Here is a 12,674-nt window from a genome sequence, read left to right as displayed (position 1 = left end):
AAGTATTTCGGATGATTTCAGTTTTAGTTCTGAACACAAGAAAGAGAATATCGGTCTCAGGTTCACTTTGTTTTATTTTCCTTTGTACAGCTATGGAAATGATGAAGACCCGGACAGCCCCTCCCAGACTCCGGAGCCTGAGAACCCCGGGTTAGTACTGTATATAAATGTCACCTCCGGTCTCTTATGATTTTCAGCGCCATCTAGTGGCCAAATTGCAGAATGTTTTTTTTTTTTTTTCTGAAATACCCAAATCACAAGTTTATAGCACATTTTGGCCACTACATGGAGCTGCTGATCATAGGAAGTCACAATAAAGGGGAAGAAATGTGTGCAGCCTTGACAAACGCTGTTACGTTCATCCTTGGAATGTTTTATAAATCGACCCCCTAAGAGTCAGACTTTTATGTGTCATTTCACCTGAATTTTCTACCATTTATTATTACAAATATAACAGATGAGCTTTATCTCACACCACATCTGTCTGCTGTTTGATCTCCATATAGCAGCACCAATCAGGACGTCTTCCAGATCGGTGTACAGAATGATGGCGGCCATAACGGTGATGCCGGAGGACACCATGGAGGATCCTCGGGGTGTGTAATCTGTTGTGTTTGTCATTTTTTATGTTTTGTATTACAAGTTATCTTCTTCTATCTGGTGATTTGTGAGGAGAGATGAGAGGAGAGAATTTACTAGACATGTGCAATTCGTTTCCTTCCCAATTCGTTTTTTTAACGAATTTCGAGAAATGCGTTAATTCGGAAATATCAGAATTAACGAAAACCCATTTAACGTATTTTTCTGAATATTCATAAATTTGAATATTTTATTATTTCGGATAATTCGTAACTTTGGATAAATTCGTATTCGTTACATTCACTGACAGACAAATTTGAAAGGAAATTCCAATACCTATAATTTAATGGTTAGTTACTATTTCAGATTTTTGAATTTTCGGGTTTTCTGTTTTTCTAATTTCGAATTTCCAAATTTCTTAATTTTCTAATTTACGAATCTGCGAATTTACTAATGTACAAATTTACTAATGTACGAATGTACGAATTTACCAATGTGCGAATTTACCAATGTGTGAATTTACAAATTTACGAATGTGCGAATTTACGAATGTGCGAATTTACGAATGTGCGAATGTACGAATTTACGAATGTGCGAATTTACGAATGTGCGAATGTACGAATTTACTAATGTACGAATTTACCAATGTGCGAATTTACCAATGTGCGAATTTACAAATGTGCGAATGTACGAATTTACCAATGTGCGAATTTACCAATGTGCGAATTTACAAATGTGCGAATGTACGAATTTACGAATGTGCGAATTTACGAATTTACGAATGTGCGAATTTACGAATTTACGAATGTACGAATTTACTAATGTACGAATTTACCAATGTGCGAATGTACGAATTTACCAATGTGCGAATTTACGAATTTACTAATGTACGAATTTACCAATGTGCGAATTTACGAATTTACTAATGTACGAATTTACCAATGTGCGAATTTACCAATGTGCGAATTTACCAATGTGCGAATTTACGAATTTACTAATGTACGAATTTACCAATGTGCGAATTTACCAATGTGCGAATTTACGAATTTACTAATGTACGAATTTACCAATGTGTGAATTTACAAATTTAAGAATGTGCGAATTTACGAATGTGCGAATGTACGAATTTACGAATGTGCGAATGTACGAATTTACGAATGTGCGAATGTACGAATTTACGAATGTGCGAATTTACCAATGTGCGAATTTACGAATGTGCGAATGTACGAATTTACGAATGTACGAATTTACGAATGTGCGAATGTACGAATTTACTAATGTACGAATTTACGAATGTACGAATTTATCAATGTGTGAATGTACAAATTTACTAATGTGCGAATGTACGAATTTACGAATGTGCGAATGTACGAATTTACTAATGTACGAATTTACGAATGTACGAATTTATCAATGTGTGAATGTACAAATTTACTAATGTGCGAATGTACAAATTTACTAATGTGCGAATGTACGAATTTACGAATGTGCGAATGTACGAATTTACGAATGTACGAATTTACAAATGTACGAATTTACCAATGTGCGAATTTACGAATTTACTAATGTACAAATTTACCTATGTGCGAATGTACGAAATTAAATGTACGAATTTACTAATGTGCGAATTTACGAATGTACGAATTTACGAATGTGCGAATGTACGAATTTACTAATGTGCGAATGTACAAATTTACGAATTTACCAATGTGCGAATGTACGAATTTACCAATGTGCGAATTTACAAATTTACTAATGTACGAATTTACCAATGTGCGAATTTACCAATGTGTGAATTTACAAATTTACGAATGTGCGAATTTACGAATGTGCGAATTTACGAATGTGCGAATGTACGAATTTACGAATGTGCGAATGTACAAATGTGCGAATGTACGAATTTACGAATGTACGAATTTACGAATGTGCGAATTTACCAATGTGCGAATTTGCGAATTTACGAATGTACGAATTTACGAATGTACGAATTTACGAATGTACGAATTTACGAATGTGCGAATGTACGAATTTACTAATGTACGAATTTACTAATGTACGAATTTATCAATGTGCGAATGTACAAATTTACCTATGTGCGAATTTACGAATTTACGAATGTGCGAATTTACGAATGTACGAATTTACGAATGTACGAATTTACCAATGAGCGAATTTACGAATTTACTAATGTACGAATTTACTAATGTACGAATGTACGAATTTACCAATGTGCGAATTTACGAATTTACTAATGTACGAATTTACCAATGTGCGAATTTACCAATGTGTGAATTTACAAATTTACGAATGTGCGAATTTACGAATGTGCGAATGTACGAATTTACTAATGTACGAATTTACCAATGTGCGAATTTACCAATGTGCGAATTTACAAATGTGCGAATGTACGAATTTACGAATGTGCGAATTTACGAATTTACGAATGTGCGAATTTACGAATTTACGAATGTACGAATTTACTAATGTACGAATTTACCAATGTGCGAATGTACGAATTTACCAATGTGCGAATTTACGAATTTACTAATGTACGAATTTACCAATGTGCGAATTTACCAATGTGCGAATTTACGAATTTACTAATGTACGAATTTACCAATGTACGAATTTACAAATTTAAGAATGTGCGAATTTACGAATGTGCGAATGTACGAATTTACGAATGTGCGAATGTACGAATTTACGAATGTGCGAATGTACGAATTTACGAATGTGCGAATTTACCAATGTGCGAATTTACGAATGTGCGAATGTACGAATTTACGAATGTACGAATTTACGAATGTGCGAATGTACGAATTTACGAATGTACGAATTTATCAATGTGTGAATGTACAAATTTACTAATGTGCGAATGTACGAATTTACGAATGTGCGAATGTACGAATTTACGAATGTGCGAATTTACGAATGTACGAATTTACAAATGTACGAATTTACCAATGTGCGAATTTACGAATTTACTAATGTACAAATTTACCTATGTGCGAATGTACGAAATTAAATGTACGAATTTACTAATGTGCGAATTTACGAATGTACGAATTTACGAATGTGCGAATGTGCGAATTTACTAATGTACGAATTTACGAATGTGCGAATGTACGAATTTACTAATGTGCGAATGTACAAATTTACGAATTTACCAATGTGCGAATGTACGAATTTACCAATGTGCGAATTTACAAATTTACTAATGTACGAATTTACCAATGTGCGAATTTACCAATGTGTGAATTTACAAATTTACGAATGTGCGAATTTACGAATGTGCGAATTTACGAATGTGCGAATGTACGAATTTACGAATGTGCGAATGTACAAATGTGCGAATGTACGAATTTACGAATGTACGAATTTACGAATGTACGAATTTACGAATGTGCGAATGTACGAATTTACTAATGTACGAATTTACGAATGTACGAATTTATCAATGTGCGAATGTACAAATTTACCTATGTGCGAATTTACGAATTTACGAATGTGCGAATTTACGAATGTACGAATTTACGAATGTACGAATTTACCAATGAGCGAATTTACGAATTTACTAATGTACAAATTTACTAATGTGCGAATGTACGAATTTACGAATGTGCGAATTTACGAATGTGCGAATTTACGAATGTACGAATTTACAAATGTACGAATTTACGAATGTACGAATTTACGAATGTACGAATTTACCAATGTGCGAATTTACGAATTTACTAATGTACGAATTTACGAATGTGCAAATGTGTGAATGTACGAATTTACCAATGTGTGAATGTACGAATTTACTAATGTGCGAATGTGCGAATGTACGAATTTACGAATGTGCGAATTTACCAATGTGCGAATTTACTAATGTACGAATTTACCAATGTGCGAATTTACGAATTTAATAATGTGCGAATGTACGAATTTACTAATGTACGAATTTACCAATGTGCGAATTTACGAATGTGCGAATTTACTAATGTACGAATTTACCAATGTACGAATTTACTAATGTACGAATTTACGAATGTACGAATTTACTAATGTACGAATTTACCAATGTGCGAATTTACGAATGTACGAATTTACCAATGTGCGAATTTACGAATGTACGAATTTACGAATGTGCGAATTTACGAATGTGCGAATTTACGAATTTACGAATGTGCGAATTTACGAATGTGCGAATTTACGAATTTACGAATGTACGAATTTATCAATGTGTGAATGTACAAATTTACTAATGTACGAATTTACTAATGTGCGAATGTACGAATTTACGAATGTGCGAATTTACAAATGTACGAATTTACCAATGTGCGAATTTACGAATTTACTAATGTACAAATTTACCTATGTGCGAATGTACGAAATTAAATGTACGAATTTACCAATGTGCGAATGTGCGAATGTACGAATTTACGAATGTGCGAATTTACGAATTTAATAATGTGCGAATGTACAAATTTACTAATGTGCGAATGTACGAATTTACCAATGTACGAATTTACGAATGTACGAATTTACGAATGTGCGAATTTACGAATGTGCGAATCTACCAATGTACGAATTTACCAATGTGTGAATGTACGAATTTACTAATGTGCGAATGTACGAATTTACGAATGTGCGAATTTACGAATGTGCGAATTTACGAATGTACGAATTTACAAATGTACGAATTTACCAATGTGCGAATTTACGAATTTACTAATGTGCGAATGTACAAATTTACCAATGTGCGAATTTACGAATGTGTGAATGTACGAATTTACTAATGTGCGAATGTACGAATTTACGAATGTACGAATTTACGAATGTACGAATTTACAAATGTACGAATTTACCAATGTGCGAATTTACGAATTTACTAATGTGCGAATTTACGAATGTACGAATTTACTAATGTACGAATTTACGAATGTGCGAATGTGCGAATGTACGAATTTACGAATGTGCGAATTTACCAATGTGCGAATTTACGAATGTACGAATTTACGAATGTGCGAATTTACGAATGTGCGAATTTACCAATGTGTGAATGTACGAATTTACGAATGTGCGAATTTACGAATGTGCGAATTTACGAATGTACGAATTTACAAATGTACGAATTTACCAATGTGCGAATTTACGAATTTACTAATGTGCGAATGTACAAATTTACTAATGTGCGAATGTACGAATTTACGAATGTGCGAATTTACCAATGTGTGAATGTACGAATTTACTAATGTGCGAATGTACGAATTTACGAATGTACGAATTTACAAATGTACGAATTTACCAATGTGCGAATTTACGAATTTACTAATGTGCGAATTTACGAATGTACGAATTTACTAATGTACGAATTTACGAATGTGCGAATGTGCGAATGTACGAATTTACGAATGTGCGAATTTACGAATTTAATAATGTGCGAATGTACAAATTTACTAATGTGCGAATTTACTAATGTACGAATTTACGAATGTGCGAATGTGCGAATGTACGAATTTACGAATGTACGAATTTACTAATGTACGAATTTACGAATGTGCGAATGTGCGATTGTACGAATTTAATAATGTGCGAATGTACGAATTTAATAATGTGCGAATGTACAAATTTACGAATGTGCGAATTTACTAATGTACGAATTTACGAATGTGCGAATGTGCGATTGTACGAATTTAATAATGTGCGAATGTACGAATTTACCAATGTGCGAATTTACGAATGTGCGAATGTACGAATTTACTAATTTACTAATTTACCAATGTACGAATGTGCGAATGTACAAATTTACAATGTATGCATGTACGAATTCGAATTTATGAATGTGCGAATTTACGAATCTACTAATTGCGATCATAACGAATGACCCGAAAAAAACGAAAAAAAAATAAAAAAGTGAATGAACCGAAAACAAACACATTTTTTGGCAGTGCACATGTCTGGAATTTACTGGTTTCATTACCAGCAAACTTTTGCCAAAGTGGAATCTCTCATATTCATTGATCTGCTTAGACAATTTTTTATTTTTTTAAGAGGTTTTTTTTGGGGGGCGGGGGAGGATTAAAGGGGATTTCCCTCCCTTTCGGAGAAATTTCTCCTCACTTCCTGTTTTGTCTCCTGTGCAGCGCTGACATCGATGGATATTCCAGCAGCTCTTCATCCAAGACTGACAACAGTGAAACCAGTAACAGGCCCCGGACTGGGCACACTGGGAATCCTGGCAGGTAAAACGGGGCGGGTAAAAAACACCAAGTAATTCCGCAGGAAGTGCGGGGTCCGGATAGCCACGCCTACTTTATGCTTTTAGAAAAGAAAAAAACCCTTTGTTGGGACTTTGCAGGCAACAACTACACATAAATAGATTAGAAAGTATATTTATTGTATATACATAAAATCGGCATGTTCTCTCCGGGAATTGGATGGCCTTGCCCCAGAACTGGTCAGTGGGGTTGATTAAGGCTTCGTATCACACCTATGCACTTCGCTTTTGATCCATTTTTGCAGTGCTTTTTGCTTTTTTTATGCTTTTTTTTTTTTTGCCAATTTGTTGTTGGCCAGATTAAAAAAATATAAAACGCAAATCACACCAAAATTGCTGTAAAGTCACAGCAAACATGCTTTTCTGCAGCTTCTCCATTGAAGTCTATTGAGCCAAAAAAAGCATCGTTTTGCGTTGAAAGAAGTCCCTGACCCTTTCCAAAAAACACACAGCGGCTGAAAAAAAGCATAAAATACAAAACGCTGCATTTTGCATGAAAAAAAAGTCCCCGACCCTTTCCAAAAACGCAGAGGCACAAAAATGCATTGATGTGAACATGTTCCATAGGAAACCATGCTAAATGGACTGTAGAGCGGTTCTGCAAAAAGCTCCAGAAAACACATAGATGTGAACCTGGCCTTAGGCTCGATTCACATCTATGCATGTTGCTTTTGAGCATTTTTGGAGTTTTTTTTGTGATGCTTGCCACGTTTTTGAGCAGCGTTTTTGTAGCGTTTTTACAGCGCTTTTGCGGCGTTTTTGCCGCGTTTTGCGTTTTTTTTTTTTTTACTTTTTTTTTAGACTGTATACAGTCAAAAAAAAAAAACGCATCAAAAACGATGTAAAAACGCTGCAGAAACGCTGCACTTGCGTTTTTGATGCTGGTCCATTGAATTCTATTACATGCAAAATGCTGCATTTTGCATGAAAAAAAGTCCCCGACCCTTTCCAAAAACGCAGAGGTACAAAAAGGCATTGATGTGAACATGTTCCATAGGAACCCATGTTAAAAAATTCCCATGCATTTCTGCAAAATGCAAAATGCATAAAAAACGCGCTAGTGTGAATGGAGCCTAACTAAGGCTCTATTCACAAGAATGCTTTTTTTGATGCATTTTGTAGAAATGCACGGGAATTTTTTAACATGGGTTCCTATGGAACATGTTCATATCAATGCCTTTTTGTGCCTCTGCGTTTTTAGAAAGGGTCGGGGGGTGTTTAAAGTAATTTTGTGGCAAAAATTCAGAATTTAACATGTGTGAGAAAAAAATGTATTAATTGCCCTTGTAGACAAGGGGTTAATGGGTAACTCTATATTTGGTGGGAGAAGAAATTAGCAAAAAAAAAAAAAAATATATATATATATATATATATATATATGTATGTGTGTGTATGTGTGTGTGTATATATATATATAATATAATATAATATAATATAATATAATATAATATAATATATATATAATATAATATATATATATTAGTAATTGATTGTTTTTTTGATTGTTTTCGAAAGGCAGCCGCTGTAATTTTCAGTAAAATGCAATATGACCACTTGGAGGCGCTCTGTACACAGATGGTATACGGAGGGTTTGTTTCACCTCTGTGTATCACCCGAGTCCAGTCACTTCACCAGGTATATAGAAGGGTTTACAACCACTTTAAGGTTCAATTCACTATAATAGCTATAGAAGGTTCAGCAATAAAACATGTCCCCTCCACCTTAAAAAACGTTAGCAATGTTGGATGAGGTGGCCTTTTAATTCTTTATATTACGTCTTTCTCTTTAACAGCAAAAACAACGAATCCTTCAGATTTAACATTACGAAAAAAAACGACTCCAGCCTTAATAACTCAGAAGTGGACTTAGTACACAAGAAAGACTCAAGCAGGTAAACCGTTTTGGTCGGGTCAATTTTATTGAATTTTTCTAAATTTTACAAAGTTATAATGGGGTATTTTAAGTGTATAAGGTTTTTAAACTGATGTTTATATATTTTTTTTATTATTTACATAAAATTTTTGCAAATTTTAATAAATTGAAAACTCATTATGAAGGTCATTATGGTTATTAAAAAAAAAAAGAGTACACCAGAAGCTGTCTGCCTTCAGACTCTCTCTCTGATCAAAACTCCATATGGAGCCCCATGAACACAGCAAGCAAGGAGGGTTCTGGTTAACAAGACGGTAAAACCACAAGAAAATTCTTACTCAGACTGGTAGATTTATTACCATTAACTGCACACAGGATCATTTAATGAATTGAAATAAATTCACATTGTGATTCAGTTTTCATGACACTTACAGTATCTCACAAAAGTAAGTACACCCCTCACATTTTTATAAATATTTTCTTCTATCTTTTCATGTGACAACACTGAAGAAATGACACTTTGCTACAATGTAAAGTAGTGAGTGTACAGCTTGTATAACAGTGTAAATTTGCTGTCCCCTCAAAATAACTCAACACACAGCCATTAATGTCTAAACCGCTGGCAACAAAAGTGAGTACACCCCTAAGTGAAAATCTCCAAATTGGGCCCAATTAGCCATTTCCCCTCCCCGGTGCCATGTGACTCGTTAGTGTTACAAGGTGTCAGGTGAGAATGGGGAGCAGGTGTGTTAAATTTGGTGTTATCGCTCTCACTCTCTCATACTGGTCACTGGAAGTTCAACATGGCACCTCATGGCAAAGAACTCTCTGAGGATCTGAAAAAAAAGGAATTGTTGCTCTACATAAAGATGGCCTAGGCTATAAGAAGATCGCCAAGACCCTGAAACTGAGCTGAAGCACGGTGGCCAAGACCATACAGCGGTATAACAGGACAGGTTCCACTCAGAACAGGCCTCGCCATGGTCCACCAAAGAAGTTGAGGTCACGTGCTCAGCGTCATATCCAGAGGTTGTCTTTGGGAAATAGACATATGAGTGCTGCCAGCATTGCTGCAGAGGTTGTAGGGGTGGGGGGTCAGCCTGTCAGTGCTCAGACCATACGCTGCACACTGCATCAAATTGGTCTGCATGGCTGTCTTCCCAGAAGGAAGCCTCTTCTAAAGATGATGCACAAGAAAGTCCGCAAACAGTTTGCTGAAGACAAGCAGACTAAGGACATGGATTACTGGAACCATGTCCTGTGGTCTGATGAGACCAAGATAAACTTATTTGGTTCAGATGGTGACAAGCGTGTGTGGCGCCAACCAGGTGAGGAGGACAAAGACAAGTGTGTCTTGTCTACAGTGCAGGGCAGTATTCCAACATGATAACCACCCCAAACACACCTCCGAGACGACCACTGCCTTGCTAAAGAAGCTGAGGGTAAAGGTGATGGACTGGCCAAGCATGTCTCCAGACCTAAACCCTATTGATCATCTGTGGGACATCCTCAAACAGAAGGTGGAGGAGCGCAAGGTCTCTAACATCCACCAGCTCTGTGATGTCGTCATGGAGGAGGGGAAGAGGACTCCAGTGACAACCTGTGAAGCTCTGGTGACCTCCATGCCCAAGAGGGTTAAGGCAGTTCTGGAAAATAATGGTGGCCACACAAAATATTGACACTTTGGGCCCAACTTGGACATTTTCACTTAGGGGTGTACTCACTTTTGTTGCCAGTGGTTTAGACATTAATGGCTGTGTGTTGAGTTATTTTGAGGGGACAGCAAATTTACACTGTTATACAAGCTGTACACTCACTACTTTACATTGTAGACAAGTGTCATTTCTTCAGTGTTGTCACATGAAAAGATAGAAGAAAATATTTACAAAAATGTGAGTGAGGGGTGTACTTACTTGTGTGACATGCTGTGTGTGTATATGTATATATATATATATATATATATATATATATATATATACACAGTATATAAGAGATGAGATTGCTGCACAAAATAATTTTAATGAAAAAAAAATGAAAAACACAATTACATGGTAGTCCTACCATGCTACCTAAGAATACTATGTAATTGTGTTTATCATTTTTTTCATTAAAAGATTTTTGTGCAGCAATCTCATCTCTTCCTTCTATATAATGACCTGATTGCTTTGCACTTACTCTAATTACCGATGTGCACCTCACCCTCATGACTTTTTTTATATATATATAAATTTTGTTGCAGAGGGTGTGAATACTTAAGCATATGTGACATTTCAGTTTTTCCTTTTTAATTAATTCACAGACATTTCTAAAATTCTGTTTTCACTTTTTTCATTATGGGGTGCTGAGTGTAGACTGAGAAAAAAAAGAATTTAAACAACTGTAGTATCAGGCTGCAACATAACTAAATTGAAAAAAGTGAATATTTTACAAATGCACTATATATATAATATACAGTTGGGATGGAAAGTATTCAGATCCCTTAAATTTTTTACTCTTTGTTATATTGCAGCCATTTGCTAAAATCATTTAAGTTCATTTTTTCCCTCATTATTGTACACACAGCCCCCCATATTGTACACACAGCACCCCATATTGTACACACAGCACCCCATATTGTACACACAGCACCTCATATTGTACACACAGCACCCCATATTGACAGAAAAATACAGAATTTATGACATTTTTGCAGATTTATTAAAAAGAAAAACTGAAATATCACATGGTCCTAAGTATTCAGACCCTTTGCTGTGACACTCATATATATAACTCAGGTGCTGTCCATTTCTTCTGATCATCCTTGAGATGGTTCTACACCTTCATTTGAGTCCAGCTGTGTTTGATTATACTGATTGGACTTGATTAGGAAAGCCCCACATCTGTCTATATAAGACCTTACAGCTCACAGTGCATGTCAGAGCAAATGAGAATCATGAGGTCAAAGGAACTGCCTGAAGAGCTCAGAGACAGAATTGTGGCAAGGCACAGATCTGGCCAAGGTTACAAAAAAATTTCTGCTGCACTTAAGGTTCCTAAGAGCACAGTGGCCTCGATAATCCTTAAATGGAAGACGTTTGGGATGATCAGAACCCTTCCTAGAGCTGGCCATCTGGCCAAACTGAGCTATCGGGGGAGGAGAGCCTTGGTGAGAGAGGTAAAGAAGAACCCAAAGATCACTGTGGTTGAGCTCCAGAGATGCAGTCGGGAGATGGGAGGATGTTGTAGAAAGTCAACCATCACTGCAGCCCTCCACCAGTCGGGCCTTTATGGCAGAGTGGCCCGACGGAAGCCTCTCCTCAGTGCAAGACACATGAAAGCCTGCATGGAGTTTGCTAAAAAACACCTGAAGGACTCCAAGATGGTGAGAAATAAGATTCTCTGGTCTGATGAGACCAAGATAGAACTTTTTGGCCTTAATTCTAAGCGGTATGTGTGGAGAAAACCAGGCACTGCTCATCACCTGTCCAATACAGTCCCAACAGTGAAGCATGGTGGTGGCAGCATCATGCTGTGGGGGTGTTTTTCAGCTGCAGGGACAGGACGACTGGTTGCAATCGAGGGAAAGAGGAATGTAGCCAAGTACAGGGATATCCTGGACGAAAACCTTCTCCAGAGTGCTCAGGACCTCAGACTGGGCCAAAGGTTTACCTTCCAACAAGACAATGACCCTAAGCACACAGCTAAAATAATGAAGGAGTGGCTTCACAACAACTCCATGACTGTTCTTGAATGGCCCAGCCAGAGCCCTGACTTAAACCCAATTGAACATCTCTGGAGAGACCTAAAAATGGCCGTCCACCAACGTTTACCATCCCCCCTGACAGAACTGGAGAGGATCTGTAAGGAGGAATGGCAGAGGATCCCCAAATCCAGGTGTGAAAAACTTGTTGCATCTTTCCCAAAAAGACTCATCAAAAGGGGCTTCTACTAAATACTGAGCAAAGGGTCCGAATACTTA

The 12,674-nt window shown here is 36.4% G+C and overlaps 1 protein-coding gene across 4 annotated transcripts in view; it reads left to right on the top strand.

Annotated features, from left to right (window-relative positions):
• Nucleotides 1-12,674, top strand: part of SYNE3 (spectrin repeat containing nuclear envelope family member 3) — a 152,308-nt gene that overhangs the window by 117,448 nt on the left and 22,186 nt on the right. For all 4 annotated transcript variants that reach the window (XM_073609387.1, XM_073609386.1, XM_073609388.1 and 1 more), the window contains exons 15-18: nt 91-150; nt 507-596; nt 6,711-6,809; nt 8,637-8,735. In XM_073609387.1, coding sequence (XP_073465488.1) covers nt 91-150; nt 507-596; nt 6,711-6,809; nt 8,637-8,735 — 348 coding nt within the window. The remainder of the gene's footprint in view (nt 1-90; nt 151-506; nt 597-6,710; nt 6,810-8,636; nt 8,736-12,674) is intronic.

Source organism: Aquarana catesbeiana, linkage group LG13 (genome assembly GCF_042186555.1).
Source record: "Aquarana catesbeiana isolate 2022-GZ linkage group LG13, ASM4218655v1, whole genome shotgun sequence".
Lineage (NCBI taxonomy): Eukaryota > Metazoa > Chordata > Amphibia > Anura > Ranidae > Aquarana > Aquarana catesbeiana.
Note: the sequence above shows the minus strand (reverse complement) of the source record. Positions and strands in the feature narration are given on the sequence as shown.